The sequence below is a fragment of the Lathamus discolor genome, chromosome 2 (assembly GCF_037157495.1).
Source record: "Lathamus discolor isolate bLatDis1 chromosome 2, bLatDis1.hap1, whole genome shotgun sequence".
In the NCBI taxonomy this organism is placed as follows: domain Eukaryota; kingdom Metazoa; phylum Chordata; class Aves; order Psittaciformes; family Psittacidae; genus Lathamus; species Lathamus discolor.
This window is the reverse complement of record NC_088885.1, coordinates 91,526,332-91,542,561: the sequence shown is the minus strand read 5'-3', so window position 1 is coordinate 91,542,561 and position 16,230 is coordinate 91,526,332. Positions and strand designations below refer to the sequence as shown.

Below are 16,230 nucleotides of genomic sequence, written 5' to 3'. Positions count from 1 at the left end.
AAAACCTTACTTTTTCTTCAAGGCTCACTCCTTCCTCCTGTTGTATTTGCATACTTATTAAACACCACTTGGCGTCTGAATGGCAGCCTTTTATGACATCCCTTTTTCCTACAATACTGATCAACAACATCTTCCAAGTTTAACAATGCTTAGCTTAAAGCAGTACAAGGTTAAATGCAACTGATAAACTGAGATTAAGAAAGACTAAAAAAGTCCTACCAGAAGGCAATACACTTCAAAAAAGGCTCTAGTGTCCATGATGCAGAATACCCAACATGCACTTCTGAGTCAGACCTCTTTGCATATTTCTCAAATTTGACATCCAAATGTCCATAGTAACAAAAGTTAATTTCTAGACATGAGCTATGAAATACCTTAGGGTCTTATGGTTTCAGTGAATCACCCAATGCTTATTTCTGTATCAAAATGAATTATATCAGGAATGAAAGAACAACTCCAAGAAAGCTGAAATAGAAATATTTCTGTCTTACTAACAGCAATGATTTTCCTGTGCAGTGCACGCACTTAGCTGCCTGCACTGCCTCTCCCCTGAACATGTTTTTTCTGTACCCTCTATCACACACGGCCAAACATAGCTAGTTTGGCCACCAGACAGTAAGATCATGTTAAAAAATACCCATACAGGAGACCAAATTTTCATAGGATGACTGCCTAGATGACCTTACATCTTCCCACTGAAGGAAAAAGTGAACTGGAAAAATGAATGTAGAATAAATTCCTACATTTTAGACACTTTTGCAGATCAAACCAAATGTATTCATAACTACTTTTAGACATACCCCAAACTCTTTCAGACCACAATCACTCGCATTTACAAAGTAAGCACAATAACCACTGCAAAACAAAGCTATTTTTCTTGTCAGATAGTAAGTCAGGAAGAGTGAGGGAAGAAGCAACTGCTATTCCTGTCTGTAAACACTTAATAGGAACTGGGGTGCTCTGCTAACACTGGTCAGGTACTGGAATAAGCAAAATTCTGGTCTTGTTTATGATAATGTAAATCTGAAATAACTTTCTTTAGGTCACTACAATTACTACTGCACAAATAACTGGGCTGACACTTCAACAACTGAAACGTGTGCCTCTGTCACTTCTACCAAGCAGAATACATTTGTTTAAATTCCTCCATCAGCCTCACTGACAGGATTACTAGTTTACTAGGAAAAGCTGAATGGATTTACAACAACATATAGGTCTCTTTGAAGAAAATTACAGGAGTTTATATTCAGAAGTCATAATCAGGAGTTAAAATACCACGGTAGAAACCATCTTCATGGAAAAACAAGGAGGAAAACAAAGGAGTCTTTACATAAGCAAGATTTCTTTCTGAATCTCCAGATGCCCACCTATCAAACATACTAAAGTCTTAATCTAAGGACCTTGTGTATTAACCCTTGGATGACTGAAAAATTGTAGACAGCACAAGTGCCCTGTTCTGGGTCTGCTGTCTGACTCACACAGTGGAGGCCAGCCGTGGGTTTGTACTTTTTGTGCCACTGCCAAATAAGTAGGAATGAAAATTTTCAGTGAATTGCTGGGACAAATGCAGCTGTAATGAAACGAAACAATCTCTTTGCAAGCCTCTGTTGATTATTCTGACTTACCTCAGCCCTCCTATAACACAGAGAAAGATAACTTGGATTTAAGATACTCCAGTCACCCAAGCTTTTAAGGCCAGCAGTTAGGAGAAAAGGACTCCAAACAATGTGGAACTTTGGTAGTCATAGCAAGATTGTCAAGAAACTAGTTAATAAAAAGCAAAGATGCTAAGAATCTTTTCAGTGTTGGAATGGCTCACATAAACACTGATGGCTGCTGACTTGTACAAACTAAGCATGTGAGGCAAAACACTGCAAAGTACTGTGACTACTGGAAAGATTAAAGTGGTCCACTATCAACACGCAACCGGAAGGGTAACAGCTGACAGAATCACAGCCCAGACTCAAATGAGTAACTTCTTGCCCCTACAATGCAACAGGCTAGTCTGACACAGATTAATCCACTTCTAGTTCAACATATTTTGTACTTATGGAGATGAATGTGGCCTGATAAAGGATCTCTATATAAAATTTATATCTAGTATATGAAAATTACAGTAGATTTCCTCATCTGAAGATACAGTGGATGAATGCAGCATCAGCACTAACACAAGAACAAGTTCCAACCCCACTATGTAGTGGCTTATGAACTATAGAGGCTTGTGGGTGGTGAAGCCGGCAGAAAGTTATTTACAGGAGCAGGGACTACTCTGGGAGGCTAGTGAAACATGTCTTGACATGCTGTTAAACAGATGTCCTCAGACATTTGTCTATTTCCTCATAAAGCACTTGGTAGGGGACCACTACCTTAGGAAAGGTCATGAACATGTTCAGTCATCAAAATTGAATGCAGAGAGATATTTTCCTTCCATGTTTTATAGGCATTGCAAAATTACATTTCTTAAACTAGATCTTCAGTCTCCCCTCCTCACTGAACTTTGTCGTGTCTCTAACTGGACTAGACATAATATCTTGGCTTGTAAAAATCTTGGCTTTCTGCAGATCACATTAAACTGAGTTATGGAATGTAATTTGGAGGCAGTGACAGTAAAAATAGGACTTTCAAATGACCTTTTAGGTTCTTTAAGCAATTTTTAAAACATTTGGTAAAAAAACACAACATAGAGAGAAAATTACTTCTACTCTTGTCACAAGCAAAGCCTGCTGAGACCCCATAACCAAGAAATTAAATGTTGTTTTTCTGGGTCATAGGGTATGATATTCTTTGTTAATCGGGATATCTAGAATTCTATTTGCTATATTGTTGGAATACAGTGTGCCTATGATGAACTCGATTAATTTGACTTTGCCTGCTGGGTCAAAATCTACACAGATACATAGCACTCACAGTACACTGGGAATGTTTTTAAAGACAGCGATTCCCTAAGTGTAGCTTTGTCAGAGAATACAGTGACCTGGGATTGCTTCTTAAAGAGCAAATAGCATTCCTGATTTCTACTACCCCACTTTTTTTTTTTTTTAAAGGTTTCAATAAACAGTAAAGATCAGCCTGGCTGGCACCATTTATTTTAGCATTTGCAATGGCTTTTGGCATGTGTGCCTACACTTGTATGGATGAGTCACTTGAAATGCAGAATAGCTATGGCCATTCTCCTGCTCAAGAAGTCACAGAATTAGTGTCATTCCTATTACAAAGATGTGGCACCCACAGAACTTTTTGTTCTAGCTGCAAAGGTAACGCAGCTGCTAGTTGCTGATTTGGAATGAAGAGAACTCCAGGTAGCTGTAGATTACACAGTGAGGACAGTCGGAAGGGCAGATTATAAGAGGCAATACAGGACAGCTCCATCACCTCATTTCTTTTCAGGTATCTCAGTTTTATTTTACCTATCCACACCCAGCTTGCACACTCAGTCTCTTTTCTGATATATTTACATTTAACATATTTTCTTGGACTTTACTCCAATGAGTCCAGCAATGGCAATTTTCAACTCAAAAGTTTAATTCAGAGAGTCTTGTTCATATTCTCTTATTTTACTTCTTTTCTGCATTTGTGTTTTTATGTCACTAGCTATATACGTTATGTTTAATTATACATATATCATTGCTTAATATGAGTAGGCCTAAATACTTGATAAAAATACTAAACCATTATGTGTAGAGATTTTCTTATGGGAACTTGTAGGTGAAAATTTGGATTTCGTCACATACTTCTCTGAAGAAGCAGGGCCAACTGAAATGTGGTCTTTGTCTGGGTCAGCCTCACAGAAAGCTCCATGTATTATTATTGCCATGCAGATTTGCTTTGAATTCTGTTAACACTTCATAGATGGCATAAGTCTCTTAGGAAATTCTGTAGCTCACAACCATCTCCAGGTGTAACTTACAGGGCTGTGACATAGACAGGAATTGAGCAGTGGAAAAGGACAAAGTGGCATTCTGTAAGGAAATCTTGTGTTTCATCTCCAGATGGCTTATGTTATAGGGAATAAAAGTAACATTGCTTTCATGCAGCCCAGAGAAGCTGGGCTGCATGAAGAACATACGGGTTGTAAAGTAATATTTAACATGCAATTGAAATTGTTAAAGTTTCCAATTTTATGTAATCCACAGATCGTAATTTACACAGTCCCAAAAATAAAGCGGAAAAGTAGATTTAACTCCTTCCTTGAAAACCTCCTATGACATAAACCCTCCAATTTTCAGGACTTCTGTGAGTTCCACTGTAAAAAGTTGCTACTAAAAGCAACCCTGCTGCCATCATTTCTCACACTTAATTTCATTAGTCAGAAGTGATTCCACTATTAATAGGTAAAGCATCTAGAGCATAGAGCTCACCAGCAACTGAGCCTGCATGTAAGCACTATTTTCAAGACCAGACTATACATCAACAATGAAAGTAAGCCATCTGACACAAGCGTTTTGGACGTGCAGCCTTTACATTCTACCTGAGATTTTAAAATGTCCCACTAAGGAGGTAGTTCAGGCTTATGAACACACAGAGCTGTCTGTTGGAGAGTGACTCGGAAGGGGAGTGTGACCATGTTTGACTGCCCGGGCTCTGTGGAATACAAATTAATTTTCCCCATTAGGAATCTGTGCTGGAAAATAAAGGCATCACTCTACAAGCCCATCAGATTAAAAATAACTGTGATCAAACCAATCTTGTAATTATTCTAATCAAGTGGTGCTATTCTGCCTAGAGAAAGCCATATATATACATACATATATTATTTTTTGACATAGTGCTGGGGTAAGATAAATTCAGAACAGCTCCCTGTCAAACATTTATGTTCATCTTGTAAGAGAGCCTTCCCTCCAAACACATTTGACACTAGGTGCAGTCCAATTCCTGCCTTCACAGATCCTGGTGCTAAACTCCTTCGTGGCAGCAGAGGGCTCTCTTTGGCAGCTGTGACACTGAGATGCTCCTCTGGAAAGCCCCAGAGGAGACCGCTTTTGATATTGCACTTCTTTTGTAAGGCAACTGGAAAAGCAACCCTGTAACTTCCCTGCCTTTTCCTGCTCTCAAATGAAGTGCTTTCCATCACAGCTCTGTGATCTTGTCAGCCAGCAACTCACTGCTGCTGATTTCTTACTGAGATGCTGAACATAATCATCTTTCACAGGAAGGAAGGATGATGTAAATAAGGAGTAAATTACTAGCAGGAGATAAGCCTGAAAACCCACATTAATACAGAAAGAAACCAAACAAAATACATATCTTATCAGCTTAGGGCTAGCAGTGTATAACTCAACCACATGTATATTAATGCTTAAAACTTACATATGCTACTTTTTGGAATGAATCCTGTGACAGACATTCAAAGCTTTGAAACATATATTTAAAATACTGCAACTACAATGAAAACAGAGGCCAGTGTAAATGGATTCACTGACATAGTGAATGGCAAACTGGTAGAATTGAAATTGAAAACAATTATTTGTATCTCTTGTAAGCTGCAAACAAATTAAGTAATTAAGTAAAATAAGTTTTTTTCTACAGAACTACAGTTGAAAAAGTATCAGAAGTATATACCATAATAACATTATTTATACAGAAAATGTCACTTGGGAATATGAGCAGTTTTGTTTCCTACTTATACTGACATCACTCGCTCTTTATCAGCTGCTCATCTCCTGCCAGTTTCTCTCACATTACAGAATCACAGAATCACAGAATCCCAAGGGTTGGAAGGGACCTCAAAAGATCATCTAGTCCAACCCCCCCGCAAGAGCAGGGTAACCTACAGTACATCACACAGGAACTTGTCCAGGCGGGCCTTGAATATCTCCAGTGTAGGAGACTCCACAACCCCCCTGGGCAACCTGTTCCAGTGCTCTGTCACTCTTACAGTAAAGAAGTTCTTCCTGATGTTAACGTGGAACTTCCTATGCTCCAGTTTACACCCATTGCCCCTTGTCCTATCACTGGATATCACTGAAAAAAGCCTAGCTCCATCATCCTGACACCTACCCTTCACATATTTGTAAACATTGATGAGGTCACCCCTCAGTCTCCTCTTCTCCAAGCTAAAGAGACCCAGCTCCCTCAGCCTCTCCTCATAAGGGAGATGTTCCACTCCCTTAATCATCTTTGTGGCTCTGCGCTGGACTTCTTCAAGCAATTCCCTGTCCTTCTTGAACAGAGGGGCCCAGAACTGGACGCAATATTCCAGATGCGGCCTCACCAAGGCTGAGTAGAGGGGGAGGAGAACCTCTCTTGACCTACTAACCACTCCCTTTCTAATGCACCCTAAGATGCCATTTGCCTTCTTGGCCACAAGAGCACATTGCTGGCTCATGGTCATCCTCCTATCCACCAGGACCCCCAGGTCCCTTTCCCCTTCGCTACTTTCCAGCAGGTCAACCCCCAACCTGTACTGGTACATGGGGTTGTTCTTCCCCAGATGCAAGACTCTACACTTGCCCTTGTTAAATTTCATCAAGTTTCTCCCCGCCCAACTCTCCAGCCTGTCCAGGTCTCGCTGAATGGCAGCACAGTCCTCTGGTGTGTCAGCCACTCCTCCCAGTTTTGTGTCATCAGCAAACTTGCTGAGGGTGCACTCAGTTCCCTCATCCAGGTCATTGATGAAAATATTAAACAGCACCGGTCCCAGCACCGACCCCTGAGGAACTCCACTAGTCACAGACCTCCAGCTAGATTCTGCGCCACTGACCACAACTCTCTGCCTTCTTCCTTTCAACCAGTTCTCGATCCACCTCACTACTTGATCGTCAAGCCCACACTTCTTTAGCTTATCTATGAGGATGCTGTGGGAGACAGTATCAAATGCCTTACTGAAATCAAGAAAAACTACATCTACCGCTCTACCATCATCCCTCCACCTAGTCACTTCCTCATAGAAGGCTATAAGGTTGGTCATACATGACTTCCCCCTCATAAAACCATGTTGGCTGTTCTTAATGACCCCCTCATCCTTGATATGCCTAGTGATGGAGTCAAGAATAAGTTGTTCCATCATCTTTCCAGGGATGGAGGTAAGGCTGACCGGTCTATAATTACCCGGGTCCTCCTTCTTGCCCTTCTTATAGATTGGTGTGACCTTTGCCATCCGCCAATCCTCAGGCACCTCGCCCGTTTCCCACGACTTACCAAAGATGATGGAAAGTGGCCTAGCAATGACCTCCGCCAGCTCCCTCAGCACCCGTGGGTGCATTCCATCCGGACCCATCGATTTACAGATGTCCAGTTTGCATAGCTGATCCCTAACCCAATCCTCATCTACCAAAGCAAACTCCTCCTTTGTCCTGACTCCTTCTGGGGCTATAGAAATCCGGGGCCCTCGGGGAGAGTCTGCAGGAGTAAAGACAGAGGCAAAGAAGGCATTCAGCACCTCTGCCTTCTTTATATCCTCTGTCTCCAGGGCACCCACTTCGTTCAGCAGTGGGCCTATATTGCCTCGTTTTAGTTTTATTTGCTATGTATTTGAAGAAGCCCTTTCTATTGTCTTTAACCCGACTAGCAAGATTGAGTTCCAAGGAGGCCTTAGCTGTCCTAATTGCCTCCCTACATCCTCTAACAACTGTCCTATATTCCTCCCAAGCGGCCATTACCTTCAGCTTGTTCTTTCCTGCAATAAAGAAAGTACCATTCGGCCAAGAAGAGATGGCCAGAGATATTCCAGCACTCATAAATCCTTGCTAGAATGGGAGCCCATGGGAGACTGCAAAGCACTCCCTTTTTGGTTCTCCCAATGCCAGAGACACAGCACAAGATTGTGCCCAATGGTCTGTAGGATCCTGCTGGGACAAAGTAATCACCTCCTACAAGGATGCAGTCTTTGCTGAGTGCATCTGAGCAGTGACAGTTCTGAGCAGTGGACACTTCTTCCTCCACAGAGCAGCACATCTGCATGGGCATTTAAACCCATGAGGTCACAGCCACTATAAACGGACAAGCCATTACAGCAACAGTTTTCTCCTTGTTCCTACACCATGTCATCTGGGCTTGGATAATTCAAACATACATGTGCATGTGAATGTCTGTGTGATGTTCAACATCTCTGTCCTTCCTCTGTGCACTGAAATAAACAGCGATAAAAAAAAAATATGGACTTTCTATAAACACCACATACTTAATTCTGACTTCTCAGACCAATGCAGTGATTTCCCACCTTTTTTCAGCTGCTGTATTAAAACAATGCCATTCAATTTTGAGTAAATACTAGATTGCACAGTATCTCTAAATACTGGTACAGGAATCCAATGCAAAGTTAAGGAACATAACCTACTTAATGGTGCAGACTGGGTTAATTTTATATCTGACTTCCCTTACATAGAAAAGATAAAACAGTTTCGAGCAGAGAATTTGAGGATAGGAGTCCCAAAACAAAGAATTTGTATCAGAATAAAACTCATTACAGAAATGACTCATTGATTCCCCTAAAACAGTAACTGGAAAATGAATTTAACCCTTTTTTAATGAGCATTTTTTTAACTGGATTTTTAAAACAGGCTTTCAAAATATCTTTTGTTTTGAAGGCTACATGTTGTAAAGCTGTACAGAATGATGGCAACTTCGCTTTCACAGTTCTAGGACCAGGCAAACATTCTTGAAACAGAACTTGAGATATGAAAGCTACAGTTTGAAACTCATGGAGACTGCCAACAAAATACACAGGTACTACGCAGTTGAACAGTTAAAAAGAATGCCCGCCCCTGTCTGTGAAGATCAGTTACTTAAAAGAAAGCTATAAAATATAACATTGCAACATGTAACAATGTAATGCAACATTGTAAAGTAGAAACTGAACACTTAAATACATACCTACTTAGAAATGGTATTAATATCAATAACCACAATTATATGTCGTCAATTACAATTGACAAAACTGAAAACATGGAACTATCTATTTAGCCTTCTGCTTCAAACAGATGCACTGAATTACAGCTATTAAAATGCATGATGAGACCTATAGTCTACTCAACTTATCCTACCTCTTCTGTGATTCTCCTACAGCTGCTGATGCTGGCATATGGCACAGATGAGACACGGGACTTCCCAGATCAGGTACATCAATTTCCACAGATCACTGTGATCAACTGTATTTATTATTCATTATTATGACTATTTTTTATTTATGATTTTATTTTATGTAGTGGAGATCATGGAGTTTAGTTTCATCATTTTATTGCAAAGATCTTGCCATCCTAAGGATGAAAGAATGTATTACTTGAAAGACATCCAAAAGACATTAGCTATCTTGGCATCTAATGGAGATAACCTTCCAGCTGCCAGAGTTTTAAGTGCTTTATCTCACGCTCTGTTTTCATTCAATAATCAGATTTTTATTAACTGAGTATTGACCTTTTGAAGGCTCAGTACTTCGTGTGAGGACAAACAGACTTTGATAGTGAATCTCATTTGTGATATATTTACTTTTTCTAAATGCAAAGAACTGTTGCTAAATGTGCATCACTAACCAGATTGCTCCCTCCTCTAACTTCTGATAGGAGCTACTCAAATTCTAAGTGAAGTTGCTTGCCTTTAAAGCATTTTATATAGACTTTCTGTATGTAAGGTTTTTGTTTTTTTAAAAGCATAATTTCCATTAACTCCTGCTTTTAGTCAGGCTATAAATACCAGAGGAACAGTCTCCCTCCTGGTATTTTGGCACTTCTGCATCTTTTCATAGCCAGAAAAAGTAAGTGGAGAGACATGAAAATGTGAAAGAATGAAAAAAAACAAAGGAAAGAAGAAGAAAAAGTTAACCAAAACACCCTATGAATGCCAAATAAAGATTACACACCTTTGGATTCAAATAGTCTCCTGTGTAGCATTTTGTTTACTTACAAACATGTTTATTCCAAAACAGCACCGCACATGTTACTAAAACTTGTCTCCAAACTTGTCTAAAGCTTGTCTCCATGCCTGGTCCTTTGGCAGAGCTCTTTCCCATGTTTTGGCACCTGATGACAGTGTGCTAACTCCTATTTCACTTTGACTGAAGGTGCAATTTCATATGAAATAGCCAACCTGGGATGTTCTGTTGTTAAGTTTAATCCACCGGCCCTGAGCGTGTTTGACTAGGATTCAGGTAATCCGGACTCAGTTCCTATCTCCTCCACAGTGTACTTGTATGAGCCTGACAGACTTCTTGGGAGGTGCCTCCCATCCATTTCTGCTTAATGACTATATGAAGTTTTTACTCCCTGCAAGTCATCATGCAAATATATCAATAAATCCTTATGAGATGTTTCCATATCTCAAGGGTCAGTCAGAAGATATATTATTAAGCTCACATGTGATTCCAAAGCCTAATAGAAGAACAAGGAATAATCACGTCTCTCCTCTCTCTTTTTTAAACATCACAAATAATTTTGATCGTCTCACTTGAATAATGGATAAAATTCTTATTCAATTATTACCTGCTCCAAACCCATTTCATACAGTCACAGAATGGCTAGGATTGGAAAGGACCTTAAGATCATCTAGTTTCAGCCCCCCTACGATGGGCAGGGACTCATCCCACACTTCTGTAACTCACATCTAAAGCAGATTTTCAATGTTAATAAAATATAAGATAAATTAAGAGTGCACACAGAGAGAGAAACATTCTGAAAACAAGCCTCTTAACTCTGCAACATCCACATGGAGTATCTCTAGCAAAATCCAATACAACCACGACTGTGCTACTCACCAACAAATGCTAGTCATGCCTGGGCCCTACCAGATGCAAACAGTGCTGTATAGTGAAGCCATCTTCAAAGAGCTATTTTCTTGGTGCAGTTATCTGGAATTTTTAAATTCAGCTCTCCGTATTAAATAACCTCCTTTCTTGGCTGTTTTTTGAATTCTCAGTGGTATCTCGTTCAGAGAGTTTAATATTTATTTTCCCACTGGTGCAATGCCTGTAAAACTGTTCTGTAAACTGCTAAAATTAACTTCAGCAATTTTATTAATTAGAATTTGGACTATCAAATAGAGTGATTCTTAAAACTTCCATATCCAGATTTTCCTTTGCACTCATTGTTTATTATGGCATCATTTGTGAAGGTCATCCTAACCCTATGGGAGAACCAGACAATCCTAATTATATTATTCTTTCTTTTCTAAGTTGATGCTATAAAATACTGTTATAAAAACCTTTCTCACAGAAAGCTGCCCTTAGTCTTGAAGAACAGAAACAGCGTGTTTTCAATCTAATTTGTATTTTATGATTTTAAAATATGCTGAACTGACATCTCCGGAGGCTGGGGTCCGTTGTATACACACAGAATAAGGACATTAGAGTGAAACAAAACAGCAGAAGCTTCTCATGGCAAAATGCCTTGAAACTGTCTTTGAACCACCACCTCTAGGGGTGACAGCATTTCAGTTTCTGTGGCTAATTCGATCCTGTGGCTTTCTGATGAGGCTTCTAATGAATGAATACAACTGTAAGATTGTTTTCTCATATATAACACCACTCCAGTACTTCTGGTAGGCAGGGCACTGACCCCCCATCATGAGGTAATGACTTCCAGTTGGTTACTGTACTTCTAAATGTCAAATTTTATCCTTAAAAACCTCCACTGTGTAAAGGTCTAGCACAGAATTAAGTTCTCTCCCTGCAGATCCTCACAGGAACTCAGTTGTTATGCACTTACTATCTACCTTAGCTTTCTGTAGTCCATTTCAGCTCCCACTGAGCAAATTCCTCCCTACTAGGTCTCAACTGACTTCAGTCATATCTGGATATATCAGTGACCCTTCATATCTTCAACAAACAGACACGGATGTTTCCATCTGCCTTGTGTTGGATCATTCACTGCCTTATTCCTCTTCCAAATTTATAGTTCTGCTGATTACTCTGAGAGTTCAAACTCTTCTATGTCATTAAGATGTAACTAAGCTCTCTGCATACTGGATAAAGTCATGCTGCTCAACAGTTACAAAAGGTAAAATGATTCAAATGATCACGTCAAAATGTCTCATTTTCCCCACTATTTCTTGAACTTAACCTTTTCCATATTCCTGTTTCTGGTTTCCCCTAGTTATAAATGCCCTGAGCATCCTTCTTCACTTCTGTCTTTTTTTATTATGGCAAATATATCCTTTGCCCATGAGAACCTTCTACTTGAACCACAGAAAATGTTTACAGTGCAATCACGTATGAATATTGTGGGTTTCTGAACATGTACCTCTGGTCAGGTTCACTAATATCTTTGCTAAATGCTAAGTAAGCCTGATAAGATTTCCAGTTCTGCACTGAAAGCAATGAGACATATGAAATATGACGTATAGTGAAAATCATCCCTTTCAGCTGAGTTGTGCTTTGGTGTCCGTGAATAGATTGACTACCAAACTCAAGGCGAAAGCCAAAGGATGTGTATGAGAGCCTGAAGATTGCAGGTGGTGAATCAAGCCCATCAGATAATAGGCTTTCTTTGCTCTGCAGATAATATATAACTGCTAACCTATATCATTGAATTATGCCTAAAAATTGACTTTCTAACAGGTTTATGGAGGACCTGTGTTGTATTTCTACCTGGAAGATCTGCTTGTTTAATTTGCATCATGCATTGACAAGGGCCAGCCTCTGTTCATTTCTTGGAGATGCCACATTATCAGTCCATTTGAGTGTATTTTAGAGCTAAACTACTTAATTTATTCATTATCTAGGTATACTGACAACCAGAATGAAAGAGCTCAGTCAAGATACTCTCTTTTCACACTGTCTTTCACCACACGTCAGCTGAAAGGGACACTAAACTACTGAACTTCATGTTTGTTTTGAAACTGCCTTTTAGTCCAGTTAAAAGTCTCATCCAGATCTTGAAGAACAAACAAGCAAAAGAACTGGTTTCTGTCACAGAATCATAGAATAGTTAGGTCATGATTAATTACAATGGAAATCAGTCCCAGCCTAAACATTTACTGAATGCTTAATCCCCATTAATGTTTTTACTGAATGTAAAAGCCAGCTCCATGGAAAAATATATCATATTCACGGAAAAATATATCATATTTTTATTATCATTATCCTGAGAATATATTTTTTTTGGTTGGTTGGTTTGTGTTTTTTTTTTCTGCAGCAAGTGGTTCCTTGGGAAAAAGGTACCTGGTAAAAAACAGAAATAAGACTTTTTGGTGTGCTTGCATGAATGTAGCACTGCTAACAGAAGAAATATTTCAGCATGGGATAAACCATGGTAATAGGCAAACATACAGGAGGTTTATTTGATATGCACAAGCCAACTAGGGTAGTCAGCCCATAGAGAATGCCAGAACTCTCTGGGGAAGTGGGTAGCAGCAGAAGGTGATGCCACAAAGAGGTACAGCACAGTGTGTGACAGAAAGACAGACAATCCAGTGTCAGCTCATTTTCCTTGCTTGGAGTCTGGCTTATCCAATCAAAGTGCCCACGTTGCTTTTGCTCTTATCACATGCAAGTTTCTTTCTTAGAATGCTGGGCAAAGTAAATATGCTGTCAGCACATTCTAGTTTATAGCAAACACTTCTTACACCAAACGCTTTTGATCACCCACTATGTTAGAAAAATTCCACAAAAAAAGGAAAATCTGTGTGATTTTTCACTCACTGTTGTTGTCTCCTCTTTGTCCTAACTTCCCAGAAATGCTAAAAAGATGGATGGAAAGGCAGTCAAAAAGCCACATATAGTGAATGACACTAAATACTAAAATCTTATGTTCTTTAGATACTTATCCTTCTCACAGTAACGGCAGTAGTCTCTGAACATAAGGAATAAAAAACAACCAGAAAGACCATCACTTCTTAAACACTGTATTTACCAAAGTGTGAAATTAAATTGCTAAAACTTGTGTACCGTAACTCAGCCCTGTGGACACTCTACCCTGCTGAAAGACCACCTTATAAACATGCTACCTTTTCTTCCCTATGATGGTTAACCTCCTTTATAAACACTTTTCATCCAAGCAGCAGTGGACATTTTGTTTCCAGGGCTGTGGAAGGATAGTACACAGCATGAGAGAGAAAGATTTTAAAATGTGAAATATCTCAGAGTACTTTTTGCTTTATGAATAAATTCTACTAGAGATACAACTAATCATCTTTATGCCAGTTTACAGTACCTTAAAGTATTTTAAGCCGTCTCCATTTGATGTCCTAATCTGACTTCTCTAGGTACGAGTAAGTACCGTCATCAGCTACAAAGCACCATAAACTATTCTTCTTCTTTTACTGCTATGGACATTTCAAATTCTGTAGAAGACAGAGTTACCCACTGCATACAACATAATTTAAGCAACAGTAAGAGGAATACACACCAATCATAAGTATACACTCAAGTTACTATGAACTACCAATATGTCTGCCTACTAAAAGCCTGGTCCTTACATGAATACACATAAATATTTGCACACTTGCTTATTTTGTGAAATTTAATAGCTGCATACTCACATGACTTCCTATTTGCTCGTGAACGCTTCCTCTCTCTAGGCACCGCTCGCTGGCTTGGCACTTGGGTGGCAGACTTCACAATGCGATCCATGATCTCATCTGCTGCATCATCTGTTGCATTAGGTGAATCGTCATTGCCAGCATTCCATGAACCAATACGGCCTGGAAAAGTCCAGCAAATTAATTGAGGGAAAAGAAGACACAGTCTCTTGCGTCACTTTGGTTTTGCAATTGGGTTTTTTTGGGGAATTACAGCAGGAAGCTCAGTCATCACTACTTCAAATTTGCCAAAGGAGAAGACTCTGCCTAACGGAGAACATTACTAAATAATACCCTAGAATCTCTGCTGTATCAGCAGAGAACAGAGAGCTCAAGTGCAATTATAATTTTCTATTCCCCTCAGCCTCAGAGTCTTATTCTTGACCAGACTGGCAAAGGTCTGCTAGAAACTGACTATAAACCAAGTTTTGCTACTGCTGTGTGACCAAGTTTTCTTCCACTCCTATTACAGAGAGACTAGCACACATGGCACATATTAGAGATTGATGCAAATCAGCAAGACAAGTCCTATGCACCAAAAGAGAGAAAGAATCAGTTTCTGAGCATCTGTATCACACAGCCTATGGCAAACACAACATGAAAAGGGCAAAAAGCATGTTTTGACATGTCTCATTGTCCTTTCCACAATGAAGAATTCACCTTCTCATCAGAAAGCTGTATGTGTCCTGGCACAACTGCGTGTGCTCTGTTATGAGCAGAAGAGCAAGAGTCGTTGGCAAGCTGAAAAGCTAAATAAGCAATTTTGGTTAAAACCACAAACAAACAAGTGAGCCATGTCTCCAAACCGAAGGCTCTGGCATTCCTCACTCCAAAGACACATCTTTGGGTTCCTCCACTACAGGCTACTGTTGCATGTGCTTTTTGGGTTTTTTTTTAATGTGAAGGCTAGTATGCAGTGTGAACACTGACAGTGAGCTTTTCGAAAGACTGGCTGTGGCAGAATTGCAAGCAGATAAAAATTCATTTGCAAGGCCAGTCTATATCAGGTCCCTGATACCAACAAACAACAGCCTTGATTAGCACTCTCCTGCTTGTCTCCTGACTCTCATCAAGAGCAGTTCTGTTATGACAGTGCTCATGACAAACTTCTGTCTGGCTCACCCGTCCTCTGCCTCTGCTGTTCTTCAGGTGAACACAAGCTGACTCTCATTATCAGGACACACTGCCTGTTAGCATTCAGTGGATTACTTCAGCTATTCAGAATGTTGCAGTGCAGTCTGAATTATTTCATCTTTGTAGTTTAAGTAGTTGACTTGCTTCTTAAACTGAGGCTGTGAAACCTCTAAATTAGACAGGATTGAGCCTTAATAAATTATACACACAGATTCAGTGGTGGACGGTCTGGTTGTGCTATCAGTGGTACCAGAAAAGAATCAAGAAAGTGTAAGGTCTCCAAATGCGAGGGAAAAGAAATACCAGAAGAGAAAACTTAAGACTTGGGGTTTTGTGCATCACATTTACTCTAAAACCATCTTTCTGGTATCATACGTATGGGAGGAGGTGAGGGGAAAATGAAGGAAAATAAACTGGTGAACCCACTGTCTGTAAAATGATTTAGCATAAAGAAAGCGGTTTAGTGGCTGCTTGAATGAAGAGGTGTACCAGCAAAATTATGTCTTGGACAAAACCCAAATCTATCTCATTGCCAAGAATGATTGTACCACAGTGAGCTCAGGTGTTGGAATCGGTGGATTGCTTCAGGCTTTCATTTCTTCCCTGTCATGCTGTGCCATGCTGACACTTGGAAACTGCAGAGCACTGTGG

At 39.8% G+C, this 16,230-nt stretch overlaps 1 protein-coding gene across 6 annotated transcripts in view; it reads right to left on the bottom strand.

Moving 5' to 3' along the window:
* The window catches only part of FHOD3 (formin homology 2 domain containing 3), a 379,358-nt gene that overhangs the window by 7,317 nt on the left and 355,811 nt on the right, over window positions 1-16,230 (bottom strand). For 5 of the 6 annotated variants that reach the window (XM_065667731.1, XM_065667733.1, XM_065667735.1 and 2 more), the window contains one exon: window positions 14,407-14,568. In XM_065667731.1, coding sequence (XP_065523803.1) covers window positions 14,407-14,568 — 162 coding nt within the window. Of the gene's footprint in view, window positions 1-12,840; window positions 13,088-13,567; window positions 13,606-14,406; window positions 14,569-16,230 lie in introns of those variants that run through there. The other variant, XM_065667732.1, reaches the window with a different exon arrangement.